The 26001-nt window shown below is 50.4% G+C and overlaps 1 protein-coding gene across 1 annotated transcript in view; it reads left to right on the top strand.

The window, feature by feature from the left end:
• LOC117193941 overlaps positions 1-26001 on the top strand; it is a 97221-nt gene that overhangs the window by 53928 nt on the left and 17292 nt on the right. The window contains exon 2 of the mRNA XM_033398603.1: positions 8119-10201. Within this exon, the coding sequence (XP_033254494.1) occupies positions 8135-10201 (2067 nt within the window). The 5' untranslated portion in view covers positions 8119-8134. The remainder of the gene's footprint in view (positions 1-8118; positions 10202-26001) is intronic.

The following is a 26001-nucleotide window of genomic DNA, read 5'->3' on the forward strand; positions in this document are numbered from 1 at the left end:
GTTTCCACGCCAAGACTGCGGTTGCCGAACACACTCGCTGCCCTCACTGTAGCGACAGTCACAATCTTCGGCATTGCCCGGACCTTTTGTCCAAGGACTGCTTTGCAAGGAAAGCCATCGTCGATCATGCAAAGGCATGCCTCAACTGTCTGAGCCGTTCCCATGCACTTTCAAAATGTACCAGTAAAAGAAACTGCACGCAGTGTGGTCAAAGACACCATACACTGCTGCACTTCCCAACTCCTGCTCAGGTGGCAACACAGCCTCACGCAGCCTCCCATAGCGCTCGTTCCGGTAGCTCCTGGCAGTATACAACGAGCGACTCATCTGGCAGGGCTACACCTACGCAACTCTACGCTAGGACCCCACTTCCTACTCATAGCACTGCACAGCCTCTCCCAGTTGTTCCCAACACTAGTTCCGGTGGTCATCCACAGTCTGCAGCGACCGACTCGTCTGTGAGAACACACTCTGCGCAACTAGTCTCCGCTACGGCAACGCATCACGGACCCAGCACTGTCCTTCTGGCCACTGCCCTGGTCACAATCCACAACCCCCACACTGGCCAATCAGGTGTGGTACGTGCGTTAGTGGATTCAGGCTCGGAAGGAACCCTCATTACAAAGCACACAGTGCAGGCTCTCAACCTCAAGCGGCATCCAATTTCGGCAGAAATCGCTGGAGTTGGGACCACCTCCAAGAACAGGTACCTACACTACAGAATTGTCATTAAGTTCTTGTACTTCGCAGTTTTGTACTACCATTGATACTGCGTTTATACTTAAAACGCTTACATCGCAATTACCTTCAAAATCCATCAAATTGCAGCAATGTCCTCATTTGAACGGAATAGAACTCGCCGATCCCAGGTTCTACAAATCACAACGGATTGATCTTCTGCTGGGAGCGGACGTAATCCCACAGATCCTGCTTTCAGATATCCGCAGAGGAAAGGAGAACCAACCAATTGCACAGCACACCCAGCTGGGCTGGATAGTCTTTGGTCGAGCCACTTCCACACGCTCACACGCTGTCACCATTAGATGTCACCACAACAGGCTAGAGAATCTCGTCCAGAAATTCTTCGAAATGGAGCATCTCGGTTCTGCAAAACAGCTCACACCAGAAGAGCGATGGTGCGAGGAGCATTTTAAACGAACTCACATCCGTCAACGAAACGGCAAGTATTTGGTACGGTTACCACTTAAGCGTTTGTTTGACCACCATCAGTTTTGTTCCAAAATGCTGTGCAAGTCTCGGAGGCTCCAGAAGCCTTCATCCAAAACTCGTCCTCATACGACAGGTTAATATCAGTCATGGCATATGTTCTACGGTTTATACATAACATTCAAGCCAAAGGGGACAAACTGTCTGGACCACTGAGTGTGCAGGAGCTCTACAACGCTTTAATTCATCTCGTTCGCAGCATTCAACAGGAGGTCTACGCGACAGAGATATTGAGGTTGAAGGGAAACAAGGCACTATCGGGCACGCACAAGCTGTGTCAATTATCCATTTCTAGATGACCAACAAATTCTACGAGTCCGAGGTCGACTGCGAAATGCAATGCACCTTCCGATAAGCCAGCGACAACCAATGATCATTCCCAATCATCATCATTTTACCGATCTCGTCGTGCGTAATGCCCACCGTCTCGCACTCCACGGCGGCACCGAATTAACGCTGGCCACTATTCGACACAAATTCTGGATAGTCAACGGAAAACAAACTGTCAAACGCATTCTTCGACAATGCGTCCGATGTTTTCGTCACCGACCGAAACCAGCAGCACAATTGATGGCCGATCTTCCCCTACATAGAGTCAATCCGCCAACTCGTGCATTCATCGCCACCGGAGTGGACTATACAGGCGCGTTCGAAATTCAAGCATCCAGATTCCGTGGACACACAAACTACAAGGCGTATATCGCAGTTTTCATCTGTTTGGCTACAAAGGCAATTCATCTTGAAGCGGTCACGGGCTTAACCACCGAACACTTTCTCATGGCCCTACAACGTTTCATCGCGCGTCGGGGCTACTGTCAACACATGTAAAGCGACTGCGGCACGAACTTCATTGGTGCCGACCGGGCTCTTCAAACCTGGCAAATACATTTGAAACGAGAGCTACCCACAACTGTAATACCTTCTTTAGCGCCCGAAACGTCCAATGGAATTTTAATCCACCGCATAGTCCTAATTTCGGAGGCCTTTGGGAGGCAAAAGTAAAGTCTGTCAAAACACATCTCTATCGAGCCTTTTCAGGATATAAAATGACCTACGAACAACTTGCTACCGTGCTAACACAAATTGAAGCCTGTTTAAATTCCAGGCCATTATGTCCACTAAGCGCGGAGCCGGAGGACCTAGCTGTCCTCGCCCCGGCACATTTTCTTATTGGAGATTCATTATTAGCACCGCCGGATGTAACGACAAGGGATGTTCCACTCACAGTCCAATTTCTGGAAGGACAGAAAATGATCCGGCAATTTTGGAAACGTTGGAGTTCGGATTGGCTATCACATCTTCAAGCCCGTCCAAAGTGGCGACATGAAACCGACAATCTACAAGTCAGCGATCTAGTAATTGTCAAGGATGACCGACTGCCACCCAACGAGTGGAAACTGGGAAGGATAATAGAAGTTCACCCTGGAGCTGACAGTTTAGTCAGTGTCGCAACTGTTAAAACAGCATCAGGCGTATACAAACGATCGGTCTCTAAACTATGTCGGCTACCGTTGCCACAGACCTCAGAATAATCCTACCACCGTTGCTAGCTCTATTCGACCATACATGTACCATAACGAACATTTTATTTATTCACAGAGCATTCACATGTGACATCCTTTGGTTTCTAATACTGGTCCCAGTATTGGGGGCGGCATGGACGGTTTTCTAAGGGTTAATCTACAAAGAGAGTGAGAGCGCTCTAACTGCGATTGCTCACTCGGAGAACGGCGTCGTTTCATGCTAGGGCGGCGTAACCTCGTTTCCGATCACCATGAAGAGTCTTCGTTTGCGTTTCGACGAAATCACAACGACAATTAGCAGTTGCAGCCGGCCGCGCTTAAACCCGTATTACCCATTACATTGTACTCTATACGCGATTAAGATTAAAGTTTAAGTTGATTGAAGTCCAAATGAATAAATCTCGAATTGTCTATATCGTGTAGTACATTATTAAACGCAAAGATTCCCCAGAGCATTTCTGCTCAACATTGAAATCTCGTATCGAGGATTTCACAACATTTTTGGTGGCCCATGAGGGGAACCGCGTTTAATTCGTACTATACGCATATGATTCTACCTCGTTCCGCGTTCAGTTAAATGTACAAATAAAATCATATTTTACCGGCTGCAACTGTAAACGGCAAACACAACGCAAACCAACGGTTTATCCAACAGCCGCTATCTCTCGCACGAAGCAGGGACAAAGAAGACCAACACAAGCCGACGGTTAGACAGCAGCCTCTCTCTCGTGCAAAGCAGAGACCAAGAGACCGACGAGCGTTCTGTTGCTGCACATCATCTCTAGACACAAGGCCTCAACTCAACGCTCACAGTAGCACAGTTTCTGCTCTCCGCTCGGACAACACCAACAACAACGACTCGCAAGTTCTCTTAAGCTACGCTTTAAGCAAAGAGAAGCACTCCCGAGTACCAGAGTAAGTGTTTCGTTGTGGGTATTTTGTACAAGGTCACATATAACAGCAACATGTCAACAGCCGAGTCCCACGACCTCGAAGCCGATCCTCAGGTGGAGATCGACAATCTCAGTGTTATTCAGACAAATCTCATTGCGAGGGTTAATCAAACGGTGCGTAATTTCAGAAAGGATGGCGCAGATCGGAAAACAAAAGCTTATTTTCAAACGCGCTTACAAACTTTGCAACGGTTCTTAGGTGAATTTGAGCAAAATCATCAACGTTTACTAATACTTCGATGTCCAAGTACGCATAGTTATGTGTCCAGCGAAGTGTCCTTTCGCTTTGATGAAGACTATACAACGGCATTTAGCATCATATCAGAGGCCTACGAAAATGTATGTCCAAGAGCACCACCGGTACAGCAGAATCCGGAGCCAGCAAATCCATCTGTATCATCAGTGCAATTGCCCAAGCTACCTGTACCGACATTTACAGGCAAGTTTGTGGATTGGCCGGCATTTCACGATGCATTTGTTCAACTCATCCATAACAACCAGAAACTGTCCGACGTCCAAAGGTTTCATTTCCTGAAGCAAGCTCTTCCCTCGGATCGCGACGAGGATATTCAGCAGATGGCGCTTGCGGGAAAAACTATGCAACAGCTTGGAGTCTCGTCCTCAAGCGATACGACAACAAACGGCTGCAGTTTATGTACCATATGAACGGTTTGTATGACTTGCCACAGTTGACAAAGGAGCAGTCTGCTGATATAAAACATATGCTTAATGTTGCGACGGTTTGTCTCAATGCTTTCAAGAATCTAGATGTTCAGCATTGGATGCCTCATCATCTCACTTCCAGACTGCCAAGCACGACACTGCAAGCTTGGGAGCTCCATCTCGGTAGCTCTGCCGAACTTGCCACATTTTCTCAGCTACAATCATTTCTCAACGACCGTCTCGTCAGCATCGATGTGTTCGAAAATCGAGGCCGACGCGGACACCTGTGCCGCAGCCTGTCAATCAAAGGCACTCGAAGAAGTCAGTTGGCAACGTAACATACAAGGGCAACAGTTTCCACGCCAAGACTGCGGTTGCCGAACACACTCGCTGCCCTCACTGTAGCGACAGTCACAATCTTCGGCATTGCCCGGACCTTTTGTCCAAGGACTGCTTTGCAAGGAAAGCCATCGTCGATCATGCAAAGGCATGCCTCAACTGTCTGAGCCGTTCCCATGCACTTTCAAAATGTACCAGTAAAAGAAACTGCACGCAGTGTGGTCAAAGACACCATACACTGCTGCACTTCCCAACTCCTGCTCAGGTGGCAACACAGCCTCACGCAGCCTCCCATAGCGCTCGTTCCGGTAGCTCCTGGCAGTATACAACGAGCGACTCATCTGGCAGGGCTACACCTACGCAACTCTACGCTAGGACCCCACTTCCTACTCATAGCACTGCACAGCCTCTCCCAGTTGTTCCCAACACTAGTTCCGGTGGTCATCCACAGTCTGCAGCGACCGACTCGTCTGTGAGAACACACTCTGCGCAACTAGTCTCCGCTACGGCAACGCATCACGGACCCAGCACTGTCCTTCTGGCCACTGCCCTGGTCACAATCCACAACCCCCACACTGGCCAATCAGGTGTGGTACGTGCGTTAGTGGATTCAGGCTCGGAAGGAACCCTCATTACAAAGCACACAGTGCAGGCTCTCAACCTCAAGCGGCATCCAATTTCGGCAGAAATCGCTGGAGTTGGGACCACCTCCAAGAACAGGTACCTACACTACAGAATTGTCATTAAGTTCTTGTACTTCGCAGTTTTGTACTACCATTGATACTGCGTTTATACTTAAAACGCTTACATCGCAATTACCTTCAAAATCCATCAAATTGCAGCAATGTCCTCATTTGAACGGAATAGAACTCGCCGATCCCAGGTTCTACAAATCACAACGGATTGATCTTCTGCTGGGAGCGGACGTAATCCCACAGATCCTGCTTTCAGATATCCGCAGAGGAAAGGAGAACCAACCAATTGCACAGCACACCCAGCTGGGCTGGATAGTCTTTGGTCGAGCCACTTCCACACGCTCACACGCTGTCACCATTAGATGTCACCACAACAGGCTAGAGAATCTCGTCCAGAAATTCTTCGAAATGGAGCATCTCGGTTCTGCAAAACAGCTCACACCAGAAGAGCGATGGTGCGAGGAGCATTTTAAACGAACTCACATCCGTCAACGAAACGGCAAGTATTTGGTACGGTTACCACTTAAGCGTTTGTTTGACCACCATCAGTTTTGTTCCAAAATGCTGTGCAAGTCTCGGAGGCTCCAGAAGCCTTCATCCAAAACTCGTCCTCATACGACAGGTTAATATCAGTCATGGCATATGTTCTACGGTTTATACATAACATTCAAGCCAAAGGGGACAAACTGTCTGGACCACTGAGTGTGCAGGAGCTCTACAACGCTTTAATTCATCTCGTTCGCAGCATTCAACAGGAGGTCTACGCGACAGAGATATTGAGGTTGAAGGGAAACAAGGCACTATCGGGCACGCACAAGCTGTGTCAATTATCCATTTCTAGATGACCAACAAATTCTACGAGTCCGAGGTCGACTGCGAAATGCAATGCACCTTCCGATAAGCCAGCGACAACCAATGATCATTCCCAATCATCATCATTTTACCGATCTCGTCGTGCGTAATGCCCACCGTCTCGCACTCCACGGCGGCACCGAATTAACGCTGGCCACTATTCGACACAAATTCTGGATAGTCAACGGAAAACAAACTGTCAAACGCATTCTTCGACAATGCGTCCGATGTTTTCGTCACCGACCGAAACCAGCAGCACAATTGATGGCCGATCTTCCCCTACATAGAGTCAATCCGCCAACTCGTGCATTCATCGCCACCGGAGTGGACTATACAGGCGCGTTCGAAATTCAAGCATCCAGATTCCGTGGACACACAAACTACAAGGCGTATATCTCAGTTTTCATCTGTTTGGCTACAAAGGCAATTCATCTTGAAGCGGTCACGGGCTTAACCACCGAACACTTTCTCATGGCCCTACAACGTTTCATCGCGCGTCGGGGCTACTGTCAACACATGTAAAGCGACTGCGGCACGAACTTCATTGGTGCCGACCGGGCTCTTCAAACCTGGCAAATACATTTGAAACGAGAGCTACCCACAACTGTAATACCTTCTTTAGCGCCCGAAACGTCCAATGGAATTTTAATCCACCGCATAGTCCTAATTTCGGAGGCCTTTGGGAGGCAAATGTAAAGTCTGTCAAAACACATCTCTATCGAGCCTTTTCAGGATATAAAATGACCTACGAACAACTTGCTACCGTGCTAACACAAATTGAAGCCTGTTTAAATTCCAGGCCATTATGTCCACTAAGCGCGGAGCCGGAGGACCTAGCTGTCCTCGCCCCGGCACATTTTCTTATTGGAGATTCATTATTAGCACCGCCGGATGTAACGACAAGGGATGTTCCACTCACAGTCCAATTTCTGGAAGGACAGAAAATGATCCGGCAATTTTGGAAACGTTGGAGTTCGGATTGGCTATCACATCTTCAAGCCCGTCCAAAGTGGCGACATGAAACCGACAATCTACAAGTCAGCGATCTAGTAATTGTCAAGGATGACCGACTGCCACCCAACGAGTGGAAACTGGGAAGGATAATAGAAGTTCACCCTGGAGCTGACAGTTTAGTCAGTGTCGCAACTGTTAAAACAGCATCAGGCGTATACAAACGATCGGTCTCTAAACTATGTCGGCTACCGTTGCCACAGACCTCAGAATAATCCTACCACCGTTGCTAGCTCTATTCGACCATACATGTACCATAACGAACATTTTATTTATTCACAGAGCATTCACATGTGACATCCTTTGGTTTCTAATACTGGTCCCAGTATTGGGGGCGGCATGGACGGTTTTCTAAGGGTTAAACTACAAAGAGAGTGAGAGCGCTCTAACTGCGATTGCCCACTCGGAGAACGGCGTCGTTTCATGCTAGGGCGGCGTAACCTCGTTTCCGATCACCATGAAGAGTCTTCGTTTGCGTTTCGACGAAATCACAACGACAATTAGCAGTTGCAGCCGGCCGCGCTTAAACCCGTATTACCCATTACATTGTACTCTATACGCGATTAAGATTAAAGTTTAAGTTGATTGAAGTCCAAATGAATAAATCTCGAATTGTCTATATCGTGTAGTACATTATTAAAGGCAAAGATTCCCCAGAGCATTTCTGCTCAACATTGAAATCTCGTATCGAGGATTTCGTATCGAGGATTTCACAACAGGCAGCTTTGACGAAACGTAAACAAAACTGCAATTGCGAAAAACCAACAGCGAGCGAAACCACTTTCCAACGCGGGTTTTCCCTTTCATTGAAGCATTTTTCACTGATTTTCTTTTCCTGTCTCTCTGTTTCTGCAGTGCGGCGACAACTTCAATGCCATTGACGACGCTTTCGAAGAATGGGACTGCGATTGGGAGTGGGAATAGTACTGGCAGCGGAATACCACATAAAATGGGGCATGGAATCGGCCACGACAAGGCGCACGAGATGCCAGGGTCCACGACGGGAGTGGAGCGCAGCAAGAAGTGCTCGATTGCCTCCAATGTCAGCAGCACGCATTCCACTGACTCTGGACTCCCAGCCTCTGCAGCAGCGGCAACATCAGCGACATCTGCAACATCCACAGCAGCAGCAGCAGCACTAGACGCAGCTGTTAGGAGTGGAGTCGGAGGAGGAGGTGGCTCGCATTATTCGACGGACAAAAGCGGCTCATCCGGCTATTACAGCTCCAATGTGCGTTCCACTTATTCGCTGGACGAGCACATCTATTGCGAACCGGTCATAGACATCCTAGACGCCGCCGGAGAGAAGCAGGAAAAGATGAAGAGTGGGGCCGCCAGGCAGCGGCTGCGGCCGCAACTCCAGCTGCCGAGGAAAGTGTCCGCCAAAGATACAGCAGCCCCATTGCCATTGCCACTGCCCCCAGTTGCTGCTGCTGCTGCTGCCACTGCAGCATCGGAAAAGTTGTACACAGTGAAGAGCCAGCGCTTGGACATGCAAGATGCAGCCACCGGAGCTGCCATCGAAGAGTTCCATTCAACAGGAGTCAACGACCTCAAACAGACGGAGGAGGAGGGGCACAAGCTGGAGCAGATGCTGCCGCACTACAGCGACAAATTGCGCATCCTGGAGACGAGCATTGAGAACCTGGACCGCCACCTGAAGACCTTCTCCCGCCTGTTTGCCCAGGAGCAGATTGTGTCCTTCATGCAGGCGCCCGATGCCCCACCCCTGGCTCTGCCCCCACTCCCACACCCACTGGACATTAGCGAAAAGCTGAGGGTCTACAACCAGCTGCCGACCATTATGGAGCAGCAGCAGCAGCAATTGGTGGACGATTCTCTGCTGGACATCGATCTGGACGCCTTTCTGCTCGATCCGAAGCCCCCATCGCAATCCCAATCCCAGACCAATCTCAACCGCAAGGCCAAGGCCAAGTCGGGGCGGGGAATCGATAATACGAGCTTCCTCAGCGACGAGCAGTTGGAGGAGAACAACTACAAGTGTGCCAAGTACATCAACTCCTGCCCGGAGGACGCCTACCGCGTGGAGAGCGAGGCGGCGGCCGGCCACGCCCCCGTCATCGAAGAGAGGTTTGTGAAGCGCTACGAGGACCAGCTGCACTTCCAGAGCACCCGCGAGCTCCTCGAAGACGTGCGCGACAAGATACGCCTCCTGTCGCGTGCCACGCCCTCGCCCACACGCACACCCCCGCCGGATATACCCAAGGAGCTGGAAGGCATGATCCACACGCTGAAGCAGGACCTGGAGTCCTACCTGCAGCGCATGAACCAACACAGCGAGCAGGATCTGCGCCAGCTGTGCAGCGGCCTGGGCCGGCAGCAGCACGTGGTCCGCCTGCATAACGCCCTGGAGCGGAGGCGAAGCTGCGCGGACCTGCTGCACCTGAACGCTTACGAGGCAGTGCACGACGGGGTCCTGATCTCGGCCAGCGGCCGTCCGCTCAGCGTCCGCGAGCAGATCATGACCATCCGCTGTGCCAGCGATCCCAACTTCAAAATGAAGCGAAAGTCCATCACCGAGGTCTTCCCCACAGCCGAGTGCTACATCGAGACCACGTCCCTCTCTCGCAGTGACACGCCGACGCCCGCCTCGACGCCTCAGCTGGAGCTGGAGGCCCTTCATCCCCCGTCGCTGCCAGGCACCATGGTGGTTTCCCAGATGCAGCGTAACCTCACCTTCCACAAGCCCATCCTCTCCGGCGCTGGCTCCAGCGGAGGTGCCAGCCAGGAGGACGCTCTGGGCGGGGGCTCCGGAGCCGGCAAGGGCGAGCGGGACAGCTTCGCCGAGTGGCACCGAAAGAAGCCGAGCATCTGGGAGATGTACTATGGCACCAACCGCCTGCACCAGTCGCTCCTCGGCAAGCAGCGGGGCGGAGGCGAACTAGTCATCAGCAGCCCCCAGCCCACGCTGTCCTACGTGAGTATTGGGGAACATTTTGTAAATTCAATGGGTTTTCCTGGTTACTAGAGAGCATCTCTTTGCATCTACGAATCACCTAAAATAGTTCTCAAAAAACTTAAGTACTTTAGAGGACATCCAACCAACAATCAAAGTTCCACGAGTACTATTTCATTGCGAGATATTAGAAAATTAAAGTAATGAAGGCTGCTGCAATTGAATAAAGATAAAGTGGCCCCAATCAATATTTATTTGAGCATCAGAGCAGGGAGATTCGTGCGATCTCATTACAATTCCACGAAAAATTCACTTCGCGTGAAGTAATTGATGAGAATTTAATTTGATTTTTATTTCAATCGAAATTGATGCCAACTTCCGTTCACTGAATTATTCATAGCGAGACGGAAAATCTACTGTGAAGGGTATTGAGTAAGGTTTGATTTTTTTGAACGATATCCTTCGTTATTTTGCAAATGCTTAGGTGTTTCTTTCCGAGCCTTTCTCGCTGAATGAGCTGCAGTGCCTTTCATCATCATACAGTCGGCTTTGGTAATAGCCAAATGTAGATCAGCCGAACGGCGCCCCCCGCTGTCTTGCAGAGATATGAGCTGGTCGGCGAACAAGGCATATGATTAATGCCTTAGTCGGGCTAATTGCAGCCAAGCGGAGCTGCAGCCCGAGGTCGGCCAGCCCCACGAAAATTGGATAAACTATCACAATAATTCACAGCCGATCGAACAGCGATTTGCATGAGCCAAGATGCGCTGCTCATTAGGCCCCCAATTCCGATACTGACTCAAATTCTGATTCTGAGCCAAGTGCAATTCAGCTGGGAGCCCCGGCAGCCGTTCGTGCAAACAGTTGTTCAACCTCATCCCTGGCCGCGATCCGAGCCATTTTGGTAGTGCTTCGTGAGCGTCCCCAGCTCTCGAACACCCCCGCACTGGCGACGGCGGTGCCAGGCAGCAAGAACATCATCGGCCCCCGGCGGATGTCGTGGCATTGACGCCACTCGCATACTCATCACCGGCACTCGCCGGGGGCTTTATTATGCGGCAGGATCACCATAGTCGGGGCCCCTTCCATATGGCAATATGATTAATTGTGTTGCGTGCCATGGAGGCTACTGTTCCACGGAGCGAGTGGTGGGGAGAGGGTTCTGGCTGTTCTCAAAGCTCCATAATTACATCTAATGTTGGATGCACCACTCGACGCCAAGCTGTTGCCTTGCTTCTGATTCTATGGCTCTTCAGTTAATGCCAGATTAAGTCATAAATCTCGATGATGCTCAGTCAAAAACTGAATGAAAAGTGAAAGCCAAGATAACTTTGTTTAATGGCAGGTCTTGTACACTGTAAATGAAAGCTAGCAGTTCTATGCTGTATATCAGAGCTATCACCTTAGTTTGTTCATGTAGGCTTAGGGAGAATCGCGTTAATATCATTCAAGTCAAGCGACAGACCGCTACCAAGTTTGGTTTCCGTTCTACGGCCAAGTCAGTGATGCAATATCCGTAGCCGTGAATCGAATGTATCTCGGGCCAGCTTTGGGGCGCCATTCAAACGCACTCGAAACGCGAGACGCGAATCCAAATGAGTTTTCACTTTCAATAGCGCGCCGCTCGGGGCAGGGCTGCGGGCGAATCGCCATTCAATTAGTGTTTATTCACCTTAACAGCATTTTGCATTCACCGAGCAATCCGATCTATAATCTTTAGAGTGAGTGCTGGCCGGCTAGGCAGGCAGCGCACGACCGATTTGAACTTGGGGCCATTTTACTCGCGGTATTGGGCCGTAGTGCGGATCAAACAGTTAAGCGACTCGACCACTGTACCGTTAAGCGGCCGCATCTTGCCAACTGACTGGTCACTTAATTGTCCATCGATTGTGTCCGCCATAACCAGAAAAAGGCATGCAACAAGTGGCAAGAGGCAGCAACAGCAACAGCGACAGAGGATGCGGCATCGCAGCATCATAGCCAGGCCCAAACTCGAAAACGGTGCCAGTCGCACAGTTGCCCTACAACTCCGGTTACCTTTAAGGACGTTTGCTCGACTTAATGCAGCAGGAAAGGAAGATGCCGAAACGAGCTTCTCGCAAAACAGAAGCTGCCCCACCGCCTGCGGACACGCTAGCACTCCCGCACCCTCCCTCCCTGGGGTGGCAGCTCGAAACTCGTCCCACGGCAAATGGCCGGCAGCGAAAACGAAAACAAGTTTACAGCCATGAATGCCAAAATGAAAATGAAAACGAAAATGAAACTGCAAAACGAAAACAGAAAACCGAAATCGAAGCGGAGCGAAATGTAAGGCAACTGCGTCCCAAACTGGACGCTGCACGCGTTTGTGCGAGCATAGAAGTGCCTGCCACAAAGTGTTACAATCGCCATCGGCGTCGCATTTGCTGCTGCTGCTGCTGCTGCTGCTGCACAGCCCCTTGCCGGTGGGCAGCAGCCTGTCCCGAACTGGGTTATGGCAATTTCCATTTGTTGCCAGCAGCCGAACGCAGCCTGGCGCTGGTCTCAAGAGCAGGCCAAAACGTTTGGTCATGGATTTTGTCAACCTTCTTTGGCCGGGTGCGGCGCCTTGCTCCGATTGCCATTTGCATTTGTCCGATGGCAGCCTTTTGGCCAGAAATTCGAGCTGGCTTTTTCATTGGCAGCCACGGGGGCCGAGACTTATATAAACATAAGTGGGCTATCATGGCCCCGGCAGGGCATTACTTCCACGGAAGCTGTAGGTGTAGCTGGAGCTGTGGCCGCGGCAGCGCCAATTATGTGATCAAATTTCCTCCCATTACTCATACGCCGTGTTCAACCATTGAGAAAAGGCAGACATTAGTCGAGGCGACTGCCACAAATGTCTGAGATAATTATGCTGCCACTGGAATTTTGAAATTCTGCCACGCCCCAGCAATAGTTGCAGCAGCAGCAGCAGCCGCAGCCGCCCCCTGTGAGGTGACTCAACTGGCGGACAGCTATCCACCTGACGCCTCAGCTGCAGCGCTTTTCCAATGCACTGCAATGCAGAATGGCAGAAGAAAATTCATTTGCAATTGCATAAATGTTCCGCTCATGCTCTGCATAAAAACAAGTTGAATTAAATCCCTGCTCGTGGACGTATTGCCACACTTCAGCCGAGTTAGCGAAGATCTGCTAAGTGGGGGAAACAAAAGAAAACCCGTACAGATATCCCGCCTATGAAGACATTCACCTGGGGATGGATGGATCTCCGATTCGATCAGATCAGTTCAGTTCGGTTCGCTGCTGGCTGCAGAAAGCGTGGATCAGTGAAAAGTTGTCTGAAAAATGGTGAGCAGGCACTGGAAAAATAAACGATATTCACGTATATATTCTATACACTTGCAAGCTCCATTAAAATATCTAAACAATACTTTAAATTATCCGTTTAATGGGGAATTGATATACAATTAAAATGAATATTACCCAAACGAAGAGATAAATAAATGTACAAAAACGAGGGGGAACGTTGTGAGTTGCTGCGGAGACCGCAACTCTACAGTTATACCCGATACTAAGTCAGTATGGCCCTCCACCGGCAGACGCCGCTAATATTAAACGACACGACAAGGAGTGCGTGCGAGAGAGACAGAAAATCAGTCTGAGCGTGACGTCGGGTGCTGCGTAGCCAGTGCAAATTGATTTGTTCCTTTTGGCTATAAAAATTATCTGATCTGATCCAGATTCAGCAATCTGATATATATGATCGTTATCTATGATTCTGCGTTTTTAGTTTTCTTGTATCCTCAATATTGTGGATGCAACAGATTTTCGTCCTTTGTGGGGGCGGAAGGGGGTGTGGCGAAATTTTGAGATATACGTTTTATAGTGAGATCTAACAGGAGTACGGATACCAAATTTGGTTACTCTAGCCTTAATAGTCTCTGAGATTTGTGAATATCCCCAGATTTTCATCCTTTGCGGGGGCGGAAGGGGGTGTGGCGAAATTTTGAAACAAACTCGTCTCGGTCCGATATATTAGGAGTGTGGATACCAAATTTGGTTGCTCTAGCTTTTATAGTCTCTGAGATCTAGGCGCTAATGTTTTACTCTAAGCAAAGCCGGCTATGCTACGTGTGTGTTAGATAGAGACAGGGCGAGAAAAAATGAAATTGTTTTCTTGATTCTGGCTATAATAATTATACGATCTGGACGGACGGACAGACGGACAGACGGACAGACAGACATGGCTCAATCGACTCGGCTATTGATGCTGATCAAGAATATATATACTCTATGGGGTCGGAAACGATTCCTTTTGGACGTTACACACATCCACTTTTACCAAAAATCTAATATACCCCAATACTCATTTTGAGTATCGGGTATAAAAATATAAATCTCATCTTCAGAAATCTGTTGGGTATGTATTGCGAATGCAAATTGCATAGGTACTCTTGGAGCTAGTGAGCAATGCTTCCTGTACAAAACCTGTGTGGATAATACCCAGAAAAATTACCACTGAACCACAAATTCTTCAGAGATCTGTTGAGTATTTCGAGTGCGAAATTGCATAGGTACTCTTGGATGTGATGACTTTCAGAGGAGATAACACCAGATATTGTAGCTAATTATGGCATCGGATCAGAGATCTCCATGGCCGAGACGTGAGCAAAAATATGGATTCCCCCACAATCACCCTCGTTGAAAGACAAAGTGCAGGGGCGATCTGTTTGCGGACGTGTTAAAATGTAGTTTTCTCTCGGAGTAATTTGTCAAACCTGATGTAGTCCATCTCTATCGCGTCGTGTTGGTAGTATAGCATGAAACTTGGCCAACTTCCAGCCAGAGTCAGAGCCACAGCCACAGCCAGAGCAAGAGCAAATGGCCGAAATGTGGGGACCGGGGGAAAAGGGGCGTTTTCAATGTCAGTGAAAAACGTGTGCGGCACATTAAACGATGCATTTTCTTCTCGGACTTAGCGCACACCCAAAAACATGGCCCCAAATATGGGGCGGCCGCGTATTTCAAGGCCGGCCAAAGCGGGAATTTACACCCTGTAGCCACCATCGCAAGATTTCTCATCGCTTTGCATATGTTAAGCGAATGTTAAGTTCGTCGTTTTTTATTTATTTTATTATTTAATTCATTGCGTGTGCATGTGCGTGTGTGTGCGACTGGCATCATTTGCAAATTAGCTTCGTCTTTGTTTTGGGCTGGGGCGGGCCTGAAAATCAATCAATTTATTCAATATTCATTCATTTATTCATCCACATCGGGCCCCCCACTCTTCTCCTTTTGCATAACTTTTTCTTCTTCGTAACAATTGCACTTCATAAAGCCGTTACACACGAATACACACGCAGTATGAGAGCGAGAGAGAAGGAGAGAGATGCAAATGTTGGAATGCGGTAACATCCATGCCGCGTCATCAGCGCCTATGTTGGTACACTTTCAGACGATACTATGAATTCCAGAATCTGTTTGCAGCCTTTGTCGATTCTGTGCATACTATTTTAAAAAGTTCCGCCCAGTTTAATACATATCCAATGACTATATAAGTTAGCTGCCAAAGGGAACCATGGCCTAGCAAGGGGATTAAATGCCTCGGTCTTCGCAGCTGGTCTCCCCCTCTTGTTTACCGATTACAACTGTGCCTTTTCAAAGTACTTCGCCCGATAAACAGCACAGCAGAGGTAATAATACGTATGTATGTATGCATGTTTTTATACCCGATACTCAAAATGAGTATTGGGGTATATTAGATTTGTGGTAAAAGTGGATGTGTGTAACGTCCAGAAGGAATCGTTTCCGACCCCATAAAGTATATATATTCTTGATCAGCATCAATAGCCGAGTCGATTGAGCCATGTCTGTCTGTCCGTCTGTCCGTCCGTCCGTCTGTACGTCTGTCCGTCCCCTTCAGCGCCTAGTGCTCAAAGACTATAAGAGGTAGAGTAACGATGTTTTGGATCGAGACTTCTGTGATATGTCACTGCTACAAGAATATTTCAAAACTTTGCCCCGCCCTCTTCCGCCCCCACAAAGGGCGAAAATCTGTGGCATCCACAATTTCGACGATACGAGAAAACTAAAAACGCAGAATCGTAGAAGATGACTATATCTTCTAGAGTGCAAAATCTGAACCAGATCGTATTATTATTATAGCCAGAATCAAGAAAACAATTTCATTTTTTCTCGCCCTGTCTCTCTCTAACACACACGTAGCATAGCCGGCTTTGCTTAGAGTAAAACATTAGCGCCTAGATCTCAGAGACTATAAAAGCTAGAGCAACCAAATTTGGTATCCATACTCCTAATATATCGGACCGAGACGAGTTTGTTTCAAAATTTCGCCACACCCCCTTCCGCCCCCGCAATGGACGAAAATCTGGGAATATTTACAAATCTCAGAGACAATTAACGCTAGAGTAACCAAATTTGGTATCCGCACTCCTGTTAGATCTCACTATAAAACGTGTATCTCAAAATTTCGCCCCACCCCCTTCCGCCCACACCAAGGACGAAAATCTGTTGCATCCACAATATTGCACATTCGAGAAAACTAAAAACGCAGAATCATAGATAATGATCATATATATCAGATTGCTAAATCTGGATCAGATCGGATCATTTTTATAGCCAATAGGAACAAATCAATTTGCAATTGGCTACGCAGCGCCCGACGTCACGCTCAGACTGATTTTCTGTCTCTCTCGCACGCACTCTTTGTCGTGTCGTTTAATATTAGCGGCGTCTGCCGGAGGAGAGCCATACTGACTTAGTATCGGGTATAAATGTAGAGTTGCGGTGTCCGCAGCAACTCACAACGTTCCCTCTCGTTATACCCGATACTCAAAATGAGTATTGGGGTATATTAGATTTGTGGTAAAAGTGGATGTGTGTAACGTCCAAAAGGAATCGTTTCCGACCCCATAAAGTATATATATTCTTGATCAGCATCAATAGCCGAGTCGATTGAGCCATGTCTGTCTGTCCGTCTGTCCGTCCGTCCGTCTGTCCGTCTGTCCGTCCCCTTCAGCGCCTAGTGCTATAAGACTATAAAAGCGAGAGCAACGATGTTTTGGATCCAGACTTCTGTGATATGTCACTGCTACAAGATTATTTCAAAACTTTGCCCCGCCTTCTTCCGCCCCCACAAAGGGCGAAAATCTGGGGCATCCACAATTTCGACGATACGAGAAAACTAAAAACGCAGAATCGTAGAAGATGACTATATCTTCTAGAGTGCAAAATCTGAACCAGATCGTATAATTATTATAGCCAGAATCAAGAAAACAATTTCATTTTTGCTCGCCCTGTCTCTCTCTAACACACACGTAGCATAGCCGGCTTTGCTTAGAGTAAAACATTAGCGCCTAGATCTCAAAAACTATAAAAGCTAGAGCAACCAAATTTGGTATCCATACTCCTAATATATCGGGCCGAGACGAGTTTGTTTCAAAATTTCGCCACACCCCCTTCCGCCCCCGCAATGGACGAAAATCTGGGAATATTTGCAAATCTCAGAGACAATTAACGCTAGAGTAACCAAATTTGGTATCCGCACTCCTGTTAGATCTCACTATAAAACGTATATCTCAAAATTTCGCGTCACCCCCTTCCGCCCACACAAAGGACGAAAATCTGTTGCATCCACAATATTGAGGATACGAAAAAACTAAAAACGCAGAATCATAGATAATGACCATATCTATCAGATTCCTGAATCTGGATCAGATCGGATTATGAGGAGTGGAAATCTTCATGAGATACCAATGACCCGTGCCATTGGCATGCACGATTCCTTGCTCTAGTCAAGTCATACGTACTAAAACCACCCCACACACATACACACCTCTTCCCCCGCGGGATCACCGTTAGGTATTGCTTCGTGGGAGGGGGGGCCTATTCTAGGCCGCTACATGCCGCTCTTTCTCGCATCGTCTCAGGTCCTGGATGCGCTTGATGAGACGGTACACGTATATATAGTTATCCTCCGATGCTGTCATAAAGCTAACCAGCAACTCTGCTGGGGGGATATTCTCCGTCCATGCTGCGTATCTCTTACAGCCGTAGAGGGCATGCTCCGGGTCTTCGATTGCGGTTGGGCACGTAGGGCAGTATAGGCTGGTATCGTGTTTATACTTATATAGGTAGCTACGATAGCCCCCATGCGCGGTTAGGAATTGCGTTATGTGGTAGTCCGCGTTGCCTCTGCTCCTTCCGATCCACTCCTTCGCGCTGCTGATCAATTTATGCGTCCACCTCCCTTTGACGCTCTGATTCCACCGTTCCTGCCATGTTTCGATGAGCAGCTAACTTCCTTCGCAGGCTTTGGTTGTTTATGACCGCTGCCGCCCAGATTGGCGCTGCGTAGAGAAGGATGGAGGACACTACGCTTCCCATCAGTCTTCGGCATCCAGTCTTTGGTCCACCAACATTTGGAAGCATGCGGGAGAGAGCTCCTTGCATCCTCGCTGCCTTCTGGCTAGCATACTCTACATGCGAGCGGAAGGTTAGGCGGTTGTCCAACATCTCTCCCAAATACTTGATGGAGTCTTGCGATTTTATCAGGTCTGCTCCTACTCACACTGTGGCGTACTCCGTCTTCTTCCTGCTCGTGATGAGGACTGCTTCCGTCTTGTGGCCAGCCAGATCCAGACCGGCTTCCCGCATCCATCCAGAAATTAGATCAATAGCTGTATTGGCTACCAATTCGACTTTTTGGACCTCCTTAGCTACAACGACTAGGGCCAGGTCGTCAGCGAAACCGATTAGCTGGCAACCTGGGGGTAGCTGCAGTCTGAGCACGCTGTCGTACATGAGGTTCCACAGGAGCGGCCCCAAGACTGATCCTTGCGGGACTCCTGCCTTAACCTCGTACGCTATCTCTCCTTGGTCCGTCTCGTAGCCCAGCACCCTGTCCGAGAAGTAACTGGAGATCATCCTCAGAAGGTATACCGGTACCCCGATTCGGTCCAGCGCCGTCTCGATCCTTGACCAGTTGGCCGAGTTGAAAGCGTTTCGGATGTCCAGCGACACGATGGCACAGTACTCCTTGGTGCCCCACCTCCATCTTGTTCCTTCTATGGCCTTCGCTGCGATGCTAACTACCGCCATGATGGCGTCCACGGTCGAGCGGGATTACCGGAATCCATATTGCGCCTCTGAGAGTGCTTCTGTTTCCTCCACGAACTCTAGAAGCCTGTTGTACAGCACTCTTTCAAGCAGCTTGCCCACCGTGTCCAACAGGCAGATTGGTCTGTACGCCGATGGATCGTCTGCTGGCTTGTTGCCTTTGGGCAGCAGAATTAGACGCTGCCTCTTCCATCGTTTTGGGAATGTTCCCTCCCTGAGGCAACTGTTGAAAGTCTCCGCAAAGGGTTCCGGTCGGGTGGCCACCGCGAGCTTTAGGGCCTTGTTGGGTATTCCATCCGGCCCTGGTGCCTTCCGGTCGCCAACTCTCCTGGTTGCTTCTATGACCTCCAGTGTAGATACTGGCTCGTATGGTGGTTCCTCCTGGTCCAGGTTAGTTTCTTCCTTCTGCGGGTGCCTGGGGAACAGCGCTGTCACAATCCTATGCAGCAGGTGCGGGCAGGAGTGCTTATTCCTCTGATCCTTTTGGTGACTACTTTATAAGCAGTACCCCAGGGGTCTACCTTCGCTTCGTCGCATATGTGGCGGAAGCAGTCGCTCTTACTCTTCTTGATGGCCACCTTCAGCCCGTGTTTTGCCGTGCGAAATTCCTCTTGCCTGGTTTCGAAGGCGTAGCGGCCTCTCGCTCTTTGGGCACGCCGTCGCGCTCGGAGACAAGCCCTTCTAAGCTCGCCTATTTCCTGCGTCCACCAGTAGCAAGGTCTTCCTCGTAGAGACGGCTTCCTCCTTGGCATGGACTGGTCGCATGCGTCGGCTATCCTCTGCGTCAGTTCCCGTGCCGCTTCCTCCGCTGAGATACCAGCTAGGTTCCACTCGTGTTGCCTGAAGGAGTCCGAGAAGGCTGCGACGTCCAGTAGACTATCCTTCCACTTTGGCCCCGTTGTTTTTGGCTTCCTGGGGACTCTGTTGCGCTGTCCGAGCTCAAAGTGTATCGCCTGGTGGTCGCCAGGTGGAATGTCTACATAGCGAACTGCTCAGAAAGGTCAGATCTATTATTGAGGATCTTCCCGCCCTGCAGAAGGTCATCTTTTTTCCGTCCTTCGCCAGTCTGACGTCGAGAGACGAGAACTGCTCCAGTAGGCAGTACCCTCTTGCGTTGGTCTCTTTGCTGCCGCATTCGATGGCCCACGCATTAAAGTCCCCTGCGATGATGAAGGGTGTCCTCCCACGAGTGTCTTCCGCAATGTGTTCCAACATAGTTTGGAAACGCGACAGGTCCCAACTCAACGGTGCGTAACAACTGTAGAAAGTTACACCCTTGAGTCTAGCTCTTACAAAGCCCTCCTTTGACGAACCCACATCGAGCGGCGGGGTCTCGACGCCCCAGATCGCGGCCTTCCTGCACTTACTTTGTGCCCAACCGCTGCCTGGCACCGGTTTGTATGGTTCGCATACGATGACCACGTCCGGTTTCCTCCCCCTGGCGTCTTGGCTCAGTAGTGCCTGTGCCGCCTCGCAGTGGTTAAGGTTCAGCTGCATGCACCTCATCCTACCCTCTTTGCAAGTGCCTTTCTAAAGAGGGGGCACCTGCCGCTTCCTGCGATATGCCTCCAATCTTCCTTCTTTCCCTTGCAGAACATGCACTGGGGGTCCTTGTCGCAGTCTTTTGCAAGGTGGTCCTCCTTCCCGCATCTCCGGCACAGCTTAGAACGATCTACATCGCTCCTACACTGTCTGGCCATGTGGCCGAACTCCATGCAGCGGAAGCATTTGGTGACGCTGACCCTTTCCCTAAGTCTGCCTCTTACCCAGCCGACCTTCAGTCCTCCTACTTTGAGTGCCCTGCGGGCGTCCTCTGTCGGAAGTCGGACAGTTGCAATCTGTGTCTGTCCGTACCCTCTCCTTATTGATATGTCGTCCAGTGCCACGTTTGCCAACTGGACCTGGGACATGAGGGCGTCCCTTATCTCCTCCTTGGTGGTCACCTCGTCCAAGTCGCTGCATTCAACGATGACTCGCTGTTGGAGGGCGCGGACCTCTGCTGCGTCCCCTAGCGACTCGCCGACCAGACTCTGGAAGGACGAGGTTTCCTCTCCTGATTTGCTGAGCTGGAGCAGGAGTTCCCCCTTTTGGGTGCGGCGGATTCTTGCCACTGCCTCTCCTAGCCCTTGTAGCTTCTCGTCTCCTTTTACCTTTCGCAGAATCTCTGCGTAGCTGCTCGGGTCTTTCGCCGCTATGATGATGGCATCCGGGCGTGCCTTCTCCGTCATCACCCTAGAAGGCTTCGGCTTCCTTACTCTCGGCCTTCTTTCAACTTTCCTCCACTCCCTGTTTGGAGGCGCCGTCGGTGTCTCCCCTGTGTCGTAATCTCCTGGAGTTGGAGTTTTCGCATCCACTCCAACCGCGCAGGTTTTCGTCTGGGTGTCCACCCCTTTGCTCCTCTTGTTTTTCGGTGCTTTCCCATTTTCCTGCTTCCTTTTTGCCTCCACCGCTGTCCTAAACAACGGCGAAGTTTGGGAGGACTGGTGGGTACGGATCACCGCCTTTGCCCTATCGTCATGAAGCTGGATGGCCACCAGCTCGTAGAGCGCTCGGATGCTTTCAATGGAGTCCCTCATCGGCTGGTGGATGGAGAGCCTCTTCCCGTCTTCCAGCATCTCCACCAGCTTTGCAATTTCCTGCCCGAGATCGCGTAGCGCCGTGCTGCTCTGCCCCTTCTGGGTCTGCTCCGTTTGGGTCTGCCCTATCTGGGTCTGCTCCATCTGGGTCTGCTCCTTCTGTTGTAGCTCCTTTTTGTTCCGATATTTTTGAGTCCGCTCCTGGACTGCTACTGCTGCTTCTCCCGCAGGTCTCACCTCCACCGGTAATCTTGCCATCCTTGCACTCCTCGTGAATGCGTTTTCGTCCTCTGTAATTATACCCGATACTCAAAATGAGTATTGGGGTATATTAGATTTGTGGTAAAAGTGGATGTGTGTAACGTCCAAAAGGAATCGTTTCCGACCCCATAAAGTATATATATTCTTGATCAGCATCAATAGCCGAGTCGATTGAGCCATGTCTGTCTGTCCGTGTGTCCGTCCGTCCGTCTGTCCGTCTGTCCGTCCCCTTCAGCGCCTAGTGCTCAAAGACTATAAGAGGTAGAGTAACGATGTTTTGGATCGAGACTTCTGTGATATGTCACTGCTACAAGAATATTTCAAAACTTTGCCCCGCCCTCTTCCGCCCCCACAAAGGGCGAAAATCTGTGGCATCCACAATTTCGACGATACGAGAAAACTAAAAACGCAGAATCGTAGAAGATGACTATATCTATCAGATTCCTGAATCTGGATCAGATCGGATCATGAGGCGTGGAAATCTTCATGAGATACCAATGACCCGTGCCATTGGCATGCACGATTCCTTGCTCTAGTCAAGTCATACGTACTAAAACCACCCCACACACATACACACCTCTTCCCCCGCGGGATCACCGTTAGGTATTGCTTCGTGGGGAGGGGGGGCCTATTCTAGGCCGCTACATGCCGCTCTTTCTCGCATCGTCTCAGGTCCTGGATGCGCTTGATGAGACGGTACACGTATATATAGTTATCCTCCGATGCTGTCATAAAGCTAACCAGCAACTCTGCTGGGGGATATTCTCCGTCCATGCTGCGTATCTCTTACAGCCGTAGAGGGCATGCTCCGGGTCTTCGATTGCGGTTGGGCACGTAGGGCGGTATGGGCTGGTATCGTGTTTATACTTATATAGGTAGCTACGATAGCCCCCATGCGCGGTTAGGAATTGCGTTATGTGGTAGTCCGCGTTGCCTCTGCTCCTTCCGATCCACTCCTTCGCGCTGCTGATCAATTTATGCGTCCACCTCCCTTTGACGCTCTGATTCCACCGTTCCTGCCATGTTTCGATGAACAGCTAACTTCCTTCGCAGGCTTTGGTTGTTTATGACCGCTGCCGCCCAGATTGGCGCTTGGTTAGGCGGTTGTCCAACATCTCTCCCAAATACTTGATGGAGTCTTGCGATTTTATCAGGTCTGCTCCTACTCGCACTGTGGCGTACTCCGTCTTCTTCCTGCTCGTGATGAGGACTGCTTCCGTCTTGTGGCCAGCCAGATCCAGACCGGCTTCCCGCATCCATCCAGAAATTAGATCAATAGCTGTATTGGCTACCAATTCGACTTTCTGGACCTCCTTAGCTACAACGACTAGGGCCAGGTCGTCAGCGAAACCGATTAGCTGGCAACCTGGGGGTAGCTGCAGTCTGAGCACGCTGTCGTACATGAGGTTCCACAGGAGCGGCCCCAAGACTGATCCTTGCGGGACTCCTGCCGTAACCTCGTACGCTATCTCTCCTTGGTCCGTCTCGTAGCCCAGCACCCTGTCCGAGAAGTAACTGGAGATCATCCTCAGAAGGTATACCGGTACCCCGATTCGGTACAGCGCCGTCTCGATCCTTGACCAGTTGGCCGAGTTGAAAGCGTTTCGGATGTCCAGCGACACGATGGCACAGTACTCCTTGGTGCCCCACCTCCATCTTGTTCCTTCTATGGCCTTCGCTGCGATGCTAACTACCGCCATGATGGCGTCCACGGTCGAGCGGGATTACCGGAATCCATATTGCGCCTCTGAGAGTGCTTCTGTTTCCTCCACGAACTCTAGAAGCCTGTTGTACAGCACTCTTTCAAGCAGCTTGCCCACCGTGTCCAACAGGCAGATTGGTCTGTACGCCGATGGATCGTCTGCTGGCTTGTTGCCTTTGGGCAGCAGAATTAGACGCTGCCTCTTCCATCGTTTTGGGAATGTTCCCTCCCTGAGGCAACTGTTGAAAGTCTCCGCAAAGGGTTCCGGTCGGGTGGCCACCGCGAGCTTTAGGGCCTTGTTGGGTATTCCATCCGGCCCTGGTGCCTTCCGGTCGCCAACTCTCCTGGTTGCTTCTATGACCTCCAGTGTAGATACTGGCTCGTATGGTGGTTCCTCCTGGTCCAGGTTAGTTTCTTCCTTCTGCGGGTGCCTGGGGAACAGCGCTGTCACAATCCTATGCAGCAGTTGCGGGCAGGAGTGCTTATTCCTCTGATCCTTTTGGTGACTACTTTATAAGCAGTACCCCAGGGGTCTACCTTCGCTTCGTCGCATATGTGGCGGAAGCAGTCGCTCTTACTCTTCTTGATGGCCACCTTCAGCCCGTGTTTTGCCGTGCGAAATTCCTCTTGCCTGGTTTCGAAGGCGTAGCGGCCTCTCGCTCTTTGGGCACGCCGTCGCGCTCGGAGACAAGCCCTTCTAAGCTCGCCTATTTCCTGCGTCCACCAGTAGCAAGGTCTTCCTCGTAGAGACGGCTTCCTCCTTGGCATGGACTGGTCGCATGCGTCGGCTATCCTCTGCGTCAGTTCCCGTGCCGCTTCCTCCGCTGAGATACCAGCTAGGTTCCACTCGTGTTGCCTGAAGGAGTCCGAGAAGGCTGCGACGTCCAGTAGACTATCCTTCCACTTTGGCCCCGTTGTTTTTGGCTTCCTGGGGACTCTGTTGCGCTGTCCGAGCTCAAAGTGTATCGCCTGGTGGTCGCCAGGTGGAATGTCTACATAGCGAACTGCTCAGAAAGGTCAGATCTATTATTGAGGATCTTCCCGCCCTGCAGAAGGTCATCTTTTTTCCGTCCTTCGCCAGTCCGACGTCGAGAGACGAGAACTGCTCCAGTAGGCAGTACCCTCTTGCGTTGGTCTCTTTGCTGCCGCATTCGATGGCCCACGCATTAAAGTCCCCTGCGATGACGAAGGGTGTCCTCCCACGAGTGTCTTCCGCAATGTGTTCCAACATAGTTTGGAAACGCGACAGGTCCCAACTCAACGGTGCGTAACAACTGTAGAAAGTTACACCCTTGAGTCTAGCTCTTACAAAGCCCTCCTTTGACGAACCCACATCGAGCGGCGGAGTCTCGACGCCCCAGATCGCGGCCTTCCTGCACTTACTTTGTGCCCAACCGCTGCCTGGCACCGGTTTGTATGGTTCGCATACGATGACCACGTCCGGTTTCCTCCCCCTGGCGTCTTAGCTCAGTAGTGCCTGTGCCGCCTCGCAGTGGTTAAGGTTCAGCTGCATGCACCTCATCCTACCCTCTTTGCAAGTGCCTTTCTAAAGAGGGGGCACCTGCCGCTTCCTGCGATATGCCTCCAATCTTCCTTCTTTCCCTTGCAGAACATGCACTGGGGGTCCTTGTCGCAGTCTTTTGCAAGGTGGTCCTCCTTCCCGCATCTCCGGCACAGCTTAGAACGATCTACATCGCTCCTACACTGTCTGGCCATGTGGCCGAACTCCATGCAGCGGAAGCATTTGGTGACGCTGACCCTTTCCCTAAGTCTGCCTCTTACCCAGCCGACCTTCAGTCCTCCTACTTTGAGTGCCCTGCGGGCGTCCTCTGTCGGAAGTCGGACAGTTGAAATCTGTGTCTGTCCGTACCCTCTCCTTATTGATATGTCGTCCAGTGCCACGTTTGCCAACTGGACCTGGGACATGAGGGCGTCCCTTATCTCCTCCTTGGTGGTCACCTCGTCCAAGTCGCTGCATTCAACGATGACTCGCTGTTGGAGGGCGCGGACCTCTGCTGCGTCCCCTAGCGACTCGCCGACCAGACTCTGGAAGGACGAGGTTTCCTCTCCTGATTTGCTGAGCTGGAGCAGGAGTTCCCCCTTTTGGGTGCGGCGGATTCTTGCCACTGCCTCTCCTAGCCCTTGTAGCTTCTCGTCTCCTTTTACCTTTCGCAGAATCT

This window comes from Drosophila miranda, assembly GCF_003369915.1.
Source record: "Drosophila miranda strain MSH22 chromosome Y unlocalized genomic scaffold, D.miranda_PacBio2.1 Contig_Y2_pilon, whole genome shotgun sequence".
Taxonomy (NCBI): Eukaryota; Metazoa; Arthropoda; class Insecta; order Diptera; family Drosophilidae; genus Drosophila; species Drosophila miranda.